At 35.4% G+C, this 14,607-nt stretch overlaps 2 protein-coding genes across 3 annotated transcripts in view; one reads left to right on the top strand and one right to left on the bottom strand.

Annotated features, from left to right (window-relative positions):
• The window catches only part of kmo (kynurenine 3-monooxygenase (kynurenine 3-hydroxylase)), a 32,717-nt gene extending 31,800 nt beyond the window's left edge, over positions 1-917 (bottom strand). Inside the window, exon 1 of one of the 2 annotated variants that reach the window (XM_015380665.1) lies at positions 841-917. The gene's annotated coding sequence lies outside the window, so the exon portion shown is untranslated. The remainder of the gene's footprint in view (positions 1-840) is intronic. The other variant, XM_015380656.1, reaches the window with a different exon arrangement.
• A 1,572-nt stretch (positions 918-2,489) lies between these two features.
• Positions 2,490-14,607, top strand: part of ide (insulin-degrading enzyme) — a 54,262-nt gene continuing 42,144 nt past the window's right edge. The window contains exons 1-9 of the mRNA XM_015380227.1: positions 2,490-2,641; positions 5,122-5,306; positions 5,508-5,715; positions 8,202-8,371; positions 8,562-8,684; positions 12,301-12,413; positions 12,548-12,710; positions 13,887-13,979; positions 14,468-14,559. Of these exons, the coding sequence (XP_015235713.1) occupies positions 2,529-2,641; positions 5,122-5,306; positions 5,508-5,715; positions 8,202-8,371; positions 8,562-8,684; positions 12,301-12,413; positions 12,548-12,710; positions 13,887-13,979; positions 14,468-14,559 (1,260 nt within the window). The 5' untranslated portion in view covers positions 2,490-2,528. The remainder of the gene's footprint in view (positions 2,642-5,121; positions 5,307-5,507; positions 5,716-8,201; positions 8,372-8,561; positions 8,685-12,300; positions 12,414-12,547; positions 12,711-13,886; positions 13,980-14,467; positions 14,560-14,607) is intronic.

The following is a 14,607-nucleotide window of genomic DNA, read 5'->3' as shown; positions in this document are numbered from 1 at the left end:
TGTAAATTAAGCTGTTCTGAAAGGCTTTAGTGTTTTGTTGTTGTTGTTCTTTAAAACTGAATATAACTGACTAGGCAGCATAATTGACACCAAAGTCAAGGATAAATATGTGATGACATTGGAAGTGGGATCAGTATATAAAACAATGCTTATTCTCAGATTATGTTGTGCAAAACTGCTAAAAGGAGTTAAAGAGTTGTGTTATGACCCAGATAATGCAAAATGGAAAAAGTAAGTTTGAATGGGATTTTATCACCTCTAAAATCATCATTTTATGGCAGTGGAGTTATTGATTTTTATTTGCAACGTTTTGCTGTTGTTTTACCATTTGCAGACGGTCCCTAACCACTCGCCTGGCCGCTGCCTGTTCGGAGAACGGCTTGTTTTTCTCGAAAATAACGCTTTTTGATTCTTGTAATACGTAGTCTGTGCTATCAGGAAATGAAAGAGGCGGCATTTGTGTTTCAACCACGAGAGTTATTGATCCCGGAAGTCCGAATCTGTGAATATCTTTCTAACTTTACCAAAGTAAGGTTTTGTGTTCTCACGCAAAAGGTTTTGCGTGGGAACGCAAAACTTTCGCAAAAGGTTTTGCAAAGTAACGCAAAAGGTTTTGCGAGGTAACGCAATACTTTTGCGAGGGAACGCAAAAGAAAAAAAAAATCCCCATGTCCCCCAGGGGGCTCCGTATAAACTGACAGCAACCGTTTTCTTTCTTTCTTTCTTTTTTTTTTTTTTTTACAAAATAATCAAACATCATCAGTACAAAATGTAATTTGTACTTAACTGGCAAACTAAACAAACAGAAATAGCTCAGTATATTAGTGTAATGTTGCTTACCTTAAAGGCAGTAAAACACGCAAGAAATACAGCAGTTCCTGTAAAAAACCAAGCAGGACGAACATGATAGAATTGTGGTACAGAAAGCTTCAGTGTTATGGCAAGCCATTTTAACATAAATTCGGTTTCGTCTGACCATCCATAATTACGTTCCAGATACCTTAAAATACATTTTGACTAGACAAAACCAAATTTTTACTATCCGGAATGGTAAATTTAAGATATCTCTATTTACATTCTGATAAGGAAGCATAATAATTCAATATATCTTAAATTACATTTTGACTTGTCAAAATTCCTTTCACGATATCTCAAATTATGTCAGCGGATTATTCATTTAAAGCTTCACATATCGGTAATTTACATGTAGGGGCGCTGAAAATAACAGTAAATGGACCTGATTTAACTTTTCCTCCTGTAAGGAAGAAAAAGTAAGGATTTTTTTTTAGGAATGATCCTCCTGGAAGCCCATTAAAAAGATCATGACATATTTTGACTAGTTTGAATGTCAATTTAAGATATCTTTAATGGAAAAGCTGAAAAATTCAGGATATCTTTAACTCATTTAGAGATATCTTGAAAATGAATTTCAATTAGTCCAAATTACAATTCAAGATATCTTTAAATTTGTTTTGTCTTGTCATTATTTGCTTTTAAGATATCTATCATTTAGTTTTCACTAGTCAAAACTGCATATCTCCTATCCTAAAATACATTTAAGATATCATGAATTACGGTGGCATTTGAGATATCTTTAATTAGAATTATGACTAGTCAAAACTAAAATCGAGACATCTTGAAATTACTTTGGAACTAGTCGTAATTTAATCGTAGATATCTGAAATGTTTATTTCAAATTGTCAGTAATTCATTCTAAATATCTTAAATTGACGTCTCCATACACGTTAATGGGAAATCTGTTGTAATTTAGACTAGTCAAAATGTAATTAGAGATATCTCGAAAAGGTATTTTGACTAGTCAAAATATAACTAGAGATATCTTAAATCCCTAAAAAAGGTCTAGTCATAAAACAATTTGAGATATCTTGAATGTAAAGGCGTTGCAACCGAATTTATGGTAAAACGGCTTGCCATATTTTGAACAGCACCATCATTTGGAGCATTTATGCACTGCATTACACAATATATGAGATAATATTTCAGTATCAAACTGTTTTGTTTCCTTACCATATTTATTTCCCTGATCAGCTATATGTTATGTGTCAGAATCCATATGCGTCTCTATTTTAACACAGTCTAATCAAATAATTAGGACTCTGGAGAATTTGACTTCAACTGGGGAGGTAATTAAGCCATTTGGTTGAGTGTTCTTGGAGCAGGTAAGGTAGATTTCTAAAAGTTGCTGGATAACAGGCCTCTGGGACTTGATTGGACTGATCTGTATGCATGACGTCGATCGAGACTTGATATAATAAGGAAATCTGCCAGCAGACTGTTTAATCGATTTCAGAATCAATGACGCAACGCAATATTTCAGACAAAATACAGATAGTTTGCTTCATGCCATATGTTTTAAATTCTCTTTGTATCGTTATTTGACCTCTATATTTGTATCTGTGTAAATGGTTCAATTATTTTGGTGTTTAACTGATGAGTTACGACACGAAACATCCGCGAGCGCTGAGCTCGACTAATCGAGACTGTTTAAAGATGGCGCCCTAAAGCCCATGATTTGTTTTCTATGGGTACAAAGTATGTTTAAGTGCATTAACCGGACAGCCCACTTCACCAGATATCTCAAGTTAACAGGAAACAGTGTCCATATTAACCAAGGTTTTAGGTAAGTGTGGTTTTAAAATGATTTAGTCTCGGATGGAAAAAGTTACTCCTAATAACAAAAGAGGACAAGACGTTAGAGCTACCGGAATAAGGTTAGCTAGCTTAACCCGTCAATCCGGTTCAGCACTTTAGCGAACCTGTTAGCCGCTTTCTTGTAGCTTTTGGATTTAAGGAATTTGTATTACACGATTTAATAGGAGACTTCTTATCATTTATTCAACAATTCGTTTAAATCCGGCTTCCCGAGTTGCTGTTATTTTCATGTTTGCTAACTTTTCGGTAACAGCTGCAACTAACCGAGCTAGCTAATGCTAGCTTTCCTTTATGACTCAGATGGATTAAATGTTTCATAATTTACAACCATGCGAAGAACAAGTGTAGTCAAGTTAATTCGTTTTATTTGGTATGAAAATATAATTTAACATCTATTAAATAAATGCGGACATTTGAATCCGTTTAGATAAGTTTGAACATATAACTTGAGATCTGACAATAAGGATAACATACATTTGAAAATGTATAAATTACTTTTGTATATTTAAATAACAATGTTGAAAGTAGTGGGGAAAAACAAGTTACAATTATATATAATTTTTTTTATTATGGAAGTTACAGAAAAATAATTTAATATTTTACATTTTCAGTGTTTAATGATTAAAATAAAGGTGTATATCAGCCAACTTAAAAATTTAAGCAAACACCTTTTGATAAATAAAACTATTTTTTAGCATTTAATCCTTTATAGGACACTCAGTGAATTACTTTGAAAATCTAAATTTCAAGCCAATAGTTTGATTGAAATCAAACATTATTACCTTTTTAACATTCCAAAAATATGGTTTCTTTGATGTCAAAAATGTATGTCAATGTAATAACATGAAACACCAACTTTTCCGAATATATTAAGAAAAAAAAACAAAGTTCTTCTAAAAGAATTTCATAAAAAGTAAAAGAAACACATTTTTTTTTTTGGTACAACATAACCTTAGAGGAATTAATGCTGATACTGGTACCTACATTTTTTAGTTTATAAACCTAAATATAATTGTTAATTAGGCTTATAAACTTTTGACCTTTAAATTTTAACCGTTTAATGAGCTTTTTACCTTTTTCTTGACTTATTAACTTTTTTCAACTTAATTTACAGGAGATAATATATCATTCAAGTGTTCATCTAATTGGTCAAATGCCAAAATAAGATGTACAGCAATGTATCAGTATCTTTGCTGAATGGCTGGATATAGATCTTGTGCTTCTAGACCTCACTGAGGGACAAGAGGGGGGGCTCCATTTGTAAGGGGTATGCAAGTGATCAAAAATGCTAACTTGCCCTATAAAGGGTTAAAATAAATGCGTGTTAGAATTATGTTGTTCTAATCCTTAATATATTCCACCAACATATAAAGTTCATAACAATTTAGCCATCGCACCATGTTTTTATTATTAATATCTACGATAAATTTCCAGTCAGCATCCCTACTTTGAAATACAAAAAAAAAGATTCAGAGGAAATGAATCACTCCTTAAATTGAAATGAAAGAGTTGTTATCCCAAATTGAGTATTAAAAAATAAATAAATAATTCAAAAGTTTCATAGATTTTCTTAAAAGTTTATAATAAAATAATTCCTAAAGTGTTCTGCTATTCTTTATCAGAAAATGTATCAGTGGACTTGTGATTTATTCAGCATATCTGGTCAAGGTTATGCAATAGAAACTGAAATAATTTACAGGGTGAAATTAGTAATCCAAAACAGAGCATTCATCAAAAAAACAAAACAAATAGATCTTCCTCCTAAAAGATAAAGAGCCTTCATTACCAGTTTTAAAAGTACAGTTATTTTGTTTAACACATATTTTATTATAAAGATGGATAGATCTTCAGTAATCTTGTTTAATGTTTGTTTTAAGCTTCAATTTTCAAATAACCCGTGTGTGTTTTAGTCTATTAATATATTTTTAGCTACATAAACTTTGAAATATATGTTTTTGCTCATATATTACATCTAAACCTCTATGGTTGGTAAAACCTGATATTTTCATATTATTTTCCCATGAAAATAATCCCAATTTATTCCAATTTATGACAAATTCTCAAGATATATATTTTTTTTACCCTTATACCATTATTTTGCCAGGCTATAGAAACACCAGTTTTTGGTTTACCTGAAAATATTAACCAACAAACTATTGGGTTTATTTAAAAAAAAAAAAACAAACAAACAAAAAAACTCACACATTCTAAAAATGTTCATTTACAGAAATAAAAAGAAGAAAAAAAGCCCAAAGCATTAATGTGAGTTCTTGTAACTCTACTGGACTTTGTGAAACGCTGATCGTAATCTAATGACTGTTTGAGTTTCTTAATCAAAAGGTTATTCTCAGGACAGTCGTACTCAAGGGGTAATCTATTATGACGACCAGGATTTGCTATAACCAATGAAAAAAATGCTAAGATTGTTGATGATTGGCTTCCTTGCAGGCTGGTGTCATCCTTATCTCTCACAATGGCCGAACCAGTTGTGAGGAGGGTGATCACTGACATCATTCGCTCTCCTGAAGACAAAAGGGACTACAGGGGTCTGGAGTTCACCAATGGACTGAAGGCTATTCTCATAAGTGATCCAACGACAGACAAATCATCCGCTGCTTTGGATGTGCATATAGGTAAAGGGTGTGGCTTAGTTATTCTTACAGTTATTCACTAAGGAAGTTTACCAACCTTTGATGTCTGTCGTCACTTCTCTTTGTCACCTTTTCGTCATCGTTTTCCTATAAAGAGGAACATCTTTTTTTTTTTCTTATCTGAATGAATGGATTTAGTTGACCAATCTTGATGTTTCATGTTTTTATTTTTTGCTTTCCCAGGTTCACTGTCAGACCCAGAGAACATCTCAGGCCTGGCGCACTTCTGTGAGCACATGCTGTTTCTGGGGACCGAAAAGTACCCCAAGGAAAACGAATACAGCCAGTTCCTCAGCGAGCATGCCGGAAGCTCCAACGCCTTCACAAGCGGGGAGCACACAAACTATTACTTCGACGTGTCCCATGAGCACTTGCAAGGAGCTTTAGACAGGTATTTGTCAATAATGGCAAAACATGAGATTAGAAAAACTCTAGATATGTTTAAAATCCTGTAAAATTTTAAAGTATTGATTAATATTTTCCATGACTCCAAGCTGCATCAATTAACTTTGTTATTAAACGCTGAAAGCAGTACCAGAGGCAGATAGTGACCGAAGCTGTGAATGAATCTTGCTTGAAAGTAAATTTGGTCAGAGCGATCATAGACTTTGTGGCCGAAGTCTCCAAAAACGCGGATAAAATTTTATAGATTTGTCACATTCTTAAAAAAAACAAAATAAAAATGGAAGTCTGAAAAGTTGCCAATTATAGCGTAACAACAAAGTTAGCATCTGTGTCAGACAATCGTCATCTAGTTCCCTGAGAGCAGCGCAACCAAACTAGCCAGTTTCCCAGCCAAAGGCAGGAGCTGGCAGTGTTGGCTTTTCAAAATAAATTTTAACATTTCATGATAATTAAATACATTTTAGACTCTGAATATGGTTAGTATAAGTGTGCAGATATTGGCTGCATATATATATTTAAGTCTATATATATATATATATATGGTTATCTTGCATGCGTTATCTGCGGCGGTGCGTCGTGATTAATTAGATGGAGAGGACACCCTGCACTGGATCAATATCAATAGAAAATTCATCCTGTAGAATGCTCTGTAATCTCACTGATGCAGAACTGCAGGGCATTCTGGGACATGTAGGCAGCAGAAACGATATAGCCTCTTACAGTTAAGAAAAGCAAAGTCGATGGTAGGGAGGCTACGTTTTTGTAGAACTGGGCAATGTATAAAACATTTTTAAATTGTCAAGATTTTTCTGAAGAGGATAGGAGATGATACAATTTGTCTAGATGGTTTATGCTGCATTATGATATATATATTATTTTATATATATATATATATATATATATATCTATTTGTGTTTGTTTTCTGCTTTCTTTTAAAATGTGCTTGTATGAAATTTGGGACAAAGTTTTGACCTATAGTTGTCCTTGTGTGATGACATTGTGTGGGGGTAAAAATCATATATATCACCATACAGCTGAAAAATATGTTGGTCTATCTCTTAACATTTTTTTTTTGTTGTTGCAAATTTTCCTCCCGGTCTTTGTTGATGGTTTAAACAAAAATAAGCCGTTTATTATCTACTGATCTAAGAGGCTTATTATATCATGATACTTTTTCCAGCCATATTGCATTTAAACATAACATTAAAGCTGAGTCTGCATGTTTTTAAATTTTCTTATAAAATTAGAACCCTGACGATTTTTCTTCGCCTCTCAGGTTTCCTGACTGTTCTCTCTAATCAGCTCTGTTGTTTTACCCACCTGGTGAGACTTGAAACCTCAGACCCAGAGAGGGACTGACGTTCTGTGCCTTGCAGGAGGCTCGACTCAAATGCAAGCTGTGTTTGTTTGGAAAGGCCAGCCGTGTGGTCAGAACTTAACCTATAGGGATAAGCTTACCTAATTAGAAATGAATGACAGTCTAGAGAGCACCTGCTGGTGACGCATCCGCTCGCTGTCCTGATGGTAGATTATGAAGGCCATCTGGACTCTGCAGGTAGAAAAGGACACTAAAGATTGGGATTCATTATTTTTCTTTAAAAGTGGCACACTTATGCTACTGTTATGCCATTCTTATAATTCTGTTCTTTTTTTTTTACGGTGTGATCACTTCTTCATGTTATACTTATTTTTATATTTATTTGTTTTAATCTTACTGTTTGTCTTGTAACCAAAAGACACGTTAAATAGCATGTACACCCAAAATGATTCATCCCCTGGTTAATTGGGATATTTTTTCTTAATGTATTTTATTTTTGATAGTAAATAACTGATCAGAAAGTTTCCAAAAGATAACTTAACGTTGAACAAATACTAAAATCAGCTTAACAAAAAAATGTGTTTAATTTTTTCATAAAATATGGAATTTTGGAGGATTTTTATTAATAATAAATTAAAAAACGTTTAGCTTTACAATGGGAATACAATATATAGCAAGTTTCTAGAATTTTTTTTTGTTGACTTATCTTTGTTTAGCAAATATTAATTAGGTTAGATGGCGTCCTTTCCATCACTTATCTTAAGTTGATTAATAACAACCCAGTCAGAAAATAATAAAATGCAAAATTTAAAGTTGACTTAAAATCTATAGCTACAAAAAAGGTGATTATTATAACTTTTTTTTTTTTTGCACAATTGAGGCGCACTTTGGAACATCTCTGCATGAATTCAGAGGATCAACTTTCCCATTTCCTATTTCCTCATTTGCATGGCAGTTGCTCTGACCCTGTACTCATGGAAATGACCTCTCAACACTTTGTATATCCAGCTGCCTCTGCTGTGGAAGCCCATTGCTTTGTTTACAAACTCTTTGCATTGTAGCTAATGGAAAGCTGTATCTGTTGGTGCTGCACATCTGTTCAACTGCACGGTTTACTCATTATCGTCTCATCCTTTTTTTTGCCATCTTTGCAGGTTTGCCCAGTTCTTTCTCTGCCCTTTGTTTGACGAAAGCTGTAAGGACCGGGAAGTGAACGCTGTGGACTCTGAACATGAGAAGAACCTGATGAATGATTCTTGGAGGCTTTTCCAGTTGGAGAAGGCCACTGGCAACCCAAACCACCCCTTTAGTAAATTTGGGACAGGTAGAGAGGCTCATCAATTCCAACCTGAACTCTGTTAACAAAATCTCAGTAGATTACCCGATTCAGAGCCTGTGTTCATCTGATCTGTTGGTTTTCTTCAATAAATGTTTCCTTTCTACCTTCTGACACAAGCTGCAGGATAGTTTTTTTTTTCTTTATGTTAAAGTGATTTCTTCTTATTTTTTTGCAGGTAATAAATTAACACTTGAAACAAGACCATCTAAAGAAGGGATTGATATACGCCAGGAACTCCTGAAATTTCACTCTACCTATTACTCTGCTAATCTTATGGGGCTCTGCGTGTTAGGAAGAGGTAAGGATGAACCCTGAAGCTCCCACTTCCTGTCCTCCAGAGCACATTAGATGCAATGCTTCTCCAACATACTTTAAACGGACCAGTGGCTCATTATCAGCTCTCTGCATAGCTAAATGACCTGATACTGAGCATTCAAACTTTAATTCAGGGTTTTTAAAGCATCCAATCATTGAGGAGATTGAAGCTCTGCAGGACTGCTGTTTTCCACCTTTGGATAACCGATCATCAAAGGCAAAAAGCAGAAATACAAACTAGAGAGAGTTTCTGATGTATAATTGAACCTGAAAATTCCTCACATCCCTCCTGTTTCAACACAGATGCTGTAAAAGCAGCCTGTCAAACAGGACCGTAGAGAACCTCCTGCTCTTTCCAGGAAACTTTCAATACTTTCCTCATTGATTTCTGAAGACACGCATGGCTTTCTTTTTTTAGCTTCTACAGAAAATTTTACATGCATTTTATTTTGCCATCTCATTCATCTTTTTATCATTAACTAAAACCCTGGAAAACAAAACCTCGTTTGTAATCATGTTTTTAGAACCACTTTTTCCAGTATTTTCTCCTATAAATTACCCAAAGAAATCCCTTCTAAATTATTTAATCAAGGAGAATGAAAAGCTATCCATTACAACTTAATCTTGTGTTAAAAGCAGTCTCTTGCTAAACTGACTTAAATCATAAATTAATAATCACATTCTTTAAAAACTAAATCGAGTTTTACTAGCCACTCCTAGACCTGCAAACCCTGTAAAATCAAGAGTTTGCTAAACTAGAACCTGTTCACCAGCAGCTAAATGATCTCTAAAACTAACTCTGCATGCCCTGATCTATGAACTGGTCAGAGAGGAAGTTCATCTCTTTCTTTATAAAGCTGTTTCAAAGGCTTGGCGAGTGAAGGACACTACCAAAATTACTCCAAGAACATATCTAGGACTCATCCAGGAGGTCATTATAGAACTCAGAATAACATCTGAAGTCCTGTAAGCATCTAAGGTCATCTGCAGGCCTTTCATGCCTCAGGTCAATCTCTAACGAATAAAAGGCAGACTAAGCTTCCATGAATGATTTCCAAAGAAAAAAGGAGACTCAAAGGCCTGTCGCAACTTTGGTGACTCACTGAATGTGACTGAACCATGAGTACTGCTCTGTTCCAGAAAAACCTGAAGAACATCCAGCTATACGTTTGGGCCTTTAAGCTTAAGTACGTTGTTTTAACGCGGATGGTTAATGATGATCATGACGGCTGAAATAAGAGTCTTTAAAAACACGTAGTGGCAGTTAGTGGCTCAACCAGAGGCCTGTATCAAGAAGTTAGCACAACCTACCAGGATTACTTCCAGTCTGTCCAGTTAGACCAGTCCACAACAATGACAATCAGGATCAGCAGTACCCCAAGCTTGTCAGCACCTCGCTAACTCAACCCAGCTTGAAATGATAATGAATCTGTGAAAGTGCACATATAAAGGGACTGGTTTATGGAGAGATATTTGTGCTATCGGTTTGAGCGCGCAGGAACCTATCCGAGCGCGCAGTGAGACAACACGTGCAAAACCAGTCTGGCGTGCGCTCAACTCTGAAAAACCCTCTCAACACACTGTTCTCGCGCTCAGTTTCATCTCTGCGCGGGCTCGGATCCGTCTCTGCTCGCGCTCGACCTGCTCTCTCCGCGCTTAACACCAGCTGTGCGCTCGGCTGTTTATCCGCTCGCTCAACTCTCTGCGCTCGTGACTTTAGCAATGTATGTAGATGAATCATACCATCAGCCAATCATGCGCAGCTTCTTCTTGTCTCACTGCGCGCTCGGACTGGTTCCTGCTCGCTCAAACCGATGGCACAAATATCTCTCCATACGGGTTCAAAGTAGCAGACCGTTCAGCCATGAGCCAGACGGGAGAGCGCCGTATTTCTCCATGTGAAAAACAGAAACTCTTCTTATAGAAAATGAAGTAAGACACGGTGGCGGCTGAAAGATCGCTGACTGTAAATTACTCCGTTAAAAAAGTTGCACATCAGTGACATTTAACAGCCTGCATACCAATCACTATGATTCATATTGATCGCGTTCCCTTCTGGAGTGAACAGAATTTAGGAGCAGATAAAAATAAAACATAATTTCATCTGGTTAGTTGGACATTTTGATTCAATAAAGTCTAGGCTACAATAAAGCTTGAAGCTGATGCCACGATTGCATCATATTAACACAAGTAGTCTTCAGTCTGAGTGAAATCCTCCTGATTTCTGTGCTGTCAGACGTCAGCAGGACAAATGGTAAAAACCTGCTGTGCTTTTAAAATGGTAAAAGTCTTGAAATGCAGACATAAATGTACAGAAATACCTCAATGTCTTCTCTACTTAAACTTTGTAGCAAATCTGTTTCAGTCTCATGCAAACTCTGTTACATGATCAATGTTTGATTTCATTGTCATTGTGATCCAAAGAATATTTGCACAATTTACTCTCTAAATTTTTATTTTTGTAATTTAGCTCAATATAACAATTAAACAAAAAACAGGTGAATGCCGCGGTGCATGAGGACATTATACAGGAATAAACAAATATAGAAGAGTAACAGTTTGATATGTCTAAAAGGAGGAGAAGAAAAATGAATGAATTGAAAAGTGTTCAGTTTTTAAAATGCATATTTTTTTTTACTGTTATATGGTTTATCGGAAGTTTTAGGTTCTTTTTGCTCTGAATACAATCAGATCTTTAATGAAAAGATGAAACGGCACGTCATTGTTTCCAGAACAGCTGATGGGTGGAAGGTTTTCTAGGATCCATTCTGAAAGATTCAGAGTACGTTACCACGGTGATTAGCCTCGCTAAGAATGAGTCTGGCTTCGTAGTACCATAAAGTCAGGGTTGAAGTGTTCTGTCAGACCAGCATACCCACAATCGATACCAGTTTATCCCTTTAGTTTATCCCTTTAGTTTATCCCTTTAGTTTATTCCTTAAGTTTTGTATGAAAAATACCTTTTAAACTACGGTACCTCAAAGGGCATGTATGCCTTTATTCATGTACAAAAAAGCTATTTATTTACTTCCTTTTTTTTTTTTTTGGAGCATATGGCGAACCAACCTTAAATTGGGTTTTTGTACATGACTAAAGGGATACACGCCGGTCCAGGTAGTTTAAAGTGTATTTTTCCGTACAAAACTAAAGAGATAAATGCAAATCTGACGTCTTGACTTGATTATAGGTATGCTGGTCTGATGGGGTATGCTGATCTGACAAAACAGAGGCTTAAATTGTCTCGCTAACCCATTAATCCTGCTTCGTGGTTCAGGCCTCCATTATCTGTGTTTGGGGAAGTTTGTTTTCACAGGTTAGTTTGAAAAGCAATTTTCTCTGGATAAGTAGAAAAATCCTCTGAAAACAGAAGTTTGCATTTACACAGGTTCAATTTAGCTGATAGTAAAATCATTAATCTAAAACATTAAGATATGAAAAACAGCGAAGAAGGAAAGTTTTTTTTTGTTTTTTCACAGCACCGTAAGGCTCTCCTTTCCTTTTAATTGTGTTCAAACAGTAATTGATAAATCGGCGGGGGTTAATGTGTTTGTATCACTCTGTTAAAAATAATGTTTTTTATTTAACCTTGATCTCCTCAGAGTCTCTTGATGAATTGACGTCGATGGTGGAGCAGCTCTTTGGAGAAGTGGAAAACAAGAACGTTCCTGTCCCAGAATTCCCTGAACATCCGTTCCAGGAAGAGCACCTTAAAGTCTGTCAATTATTTGGTTTCTTTGCTATTATATACTTTCTTTTTTGTTTACAGATTGGCGTTTATTTCCAAAATCATGTCATTCACAGTTAAATTAAAATAGTCTTCTATCCTGTTTGGTGTTTTTGTTGCAGCAATTCTACAAAGTCGTCCCCATCAAAGACATTAGGAACCTTTACGTGACCTTTCCCATCCCAGACCTACAGAAGTACTACAAGTCTAACCCAGGACATTATCTGGGACATCTGATTGGCCACGAAGGACCTGGCAGTTTATTATCTGAGCTGAAATCAAAAGGTTCTTATGGAAACAAATGTTCTACACTTCTTTATCCGAAGCCCCAAGTTTATTTTCAGTTAAAAGTTGAGTTTAAAGCAATAAATGATCAATTTCAATGGAAAGATTAATTAGCTTTTATACTAAAGGATGAAATTTGACAATAAGAAAGTTGATTTGGTAATGAAAAATGTACAGTTTTATTTTTTTCCTCCTGTATTAAACGGGTCTAGGTGAGACATTACGCTTTCTTTTTTGATGAAAAGACTCGTTCATTGATCAATAGATTTAGCTCATCGCCTATCCCGTTTTATTCTCTTCTGTTTTCTCTCCCCATAAACCTTTTTTTTAATTTTCTGTAATGGCTGAATTTCCATTACGGCTCATTTACATATTTGAATGTTTTCACCTGCAGAAAATAACTTTTTGACCAGAAACCACCTATTATACTGTTTCTAAGTAAAACCTCTTTGTACCATCAAGACTTTTCCCTTTTCAGCATTTACACCACATTGGTACTGAATAACGACCAAATACTCAATGTTAAAGTAGTCTCTATTTTCACATTTTTTGATAACTCTAGAACAGCAAAGTCAAAATAAATGCACATTTGGGTTCGTATGATTTAACTCATTTGTGTGACTACCTATAATACTGGTTTTAATGTAAGTTAAATGTATATTTAATTTTTGAATTACTCACCTCTAAGATATTTGAAGAGGAATCCAAAGCTGAAGCTTCGCTGTGATCCATCTTTGGTCCATAAATAAAAGATAAAAGGCGATAAAACCTCCGAGTGTAACCTGATAGTTTTATGGTTGGAGCCTCCAGTTATCCTAACATGAAACTGAAGGTGGTGTGGTCAGGATTTACGTGAGAAGAGACGCGTAGCCACATATTACACATATAAGGTGAGCACACAGACACTGAAGCATGCTTTAAGGGAAAATACAGAAGTTTTTTTTTTTTTTTTTCTTGGTGAAATATCAGAAATTCTTCCATAAAGCCCAGGTTTAAGCTTTTGTTTACATCCATATATAGTAGCAATAAATGACATCAAGATGAATAACACTCCCTTTACTTTCTACTCTGTTAGAAAATGGAATTGTTTAAGTGAAAGTTCTCTAAAATGAGAGCTCAGGTCATTCATTTCATGCCAAAAATGGACTAAAATTGATTTGTTTGATTTCACTTAAGGTTGGGTGAATACCCTAGTTGGAGGGCAAAAGGAAGGAGCCAAAGGGTTCATGTTCTTCATTATCAACGTGGATCTGACTGAGGAGGGTCTCTGTGAGTATAATTTACGCAACTATCCGGCAGCAGGATGGATGTTCTGCATGTAATGTCATCTTTCACAACTAGAAATTATCCTTTGGTTGGCTGCAAGCAGCGCAAAATCAAATCAGGTTGATATGAATTTGTATCAAGCCTTTGCAATGTTGTTTAGGTGACATGTAGCTCAGGCTCAGTGAGGATCCAGTGAGAACTGGATCACTTCATTATTACTATGATTTAAAACCTGATTTCTCAGCATTTATTGATGTGAAAACATTCCATCATTCCCAGCAGTCATTTTAGTTTTTTACTAAATTCAACCAATGCCTAATGAAGCCATGTCGGATGTTTTGCCTCTAAAAATCTGCATAAGAAGTATTACGCAGAGAAGTGACCTACATGCATTACCTGTGTCCATGTCTGAGGGGATGACTACATCATGTCTAAAAGGAAAATGATTGCATATTCATTAATGTGTGATTTTGTATTTTTTCTCACTGCAGTGCACGTTGAAGACATCATTTTCCACATGTTCCAGTACATCCAGAAACTTCGCACTGAGGGACCTCAGGAATGGGTGTTTGAAGAATGCAAGGTTATTCCTGATTCAATTCAATTTATTTCTATAGCGCCAAATTCACAA

This window comes from Cyprinodon variegatus, unplaced genomic scaffold (assembly GCF_000732505.1).
Source record: "Cyprinodon variegatus isolate N-32 unplaced genomic scaffold, C_variegatus-1.0 Scaffold11, whole genome shotgun sequence".
Taxonomy (NCBI): domain Eukaryota; kingdom Metazoa; phylum Chordata; class Actinopteri; order Cyprinodontiformes; family Cyprinodontidae; genus Cyprinodon; species Cyprinodon variegatus.
Note: the sequence above shows the minus strand (reverse complement) of the source record. Positions and strands in the feature narration are given on the sequence as shown.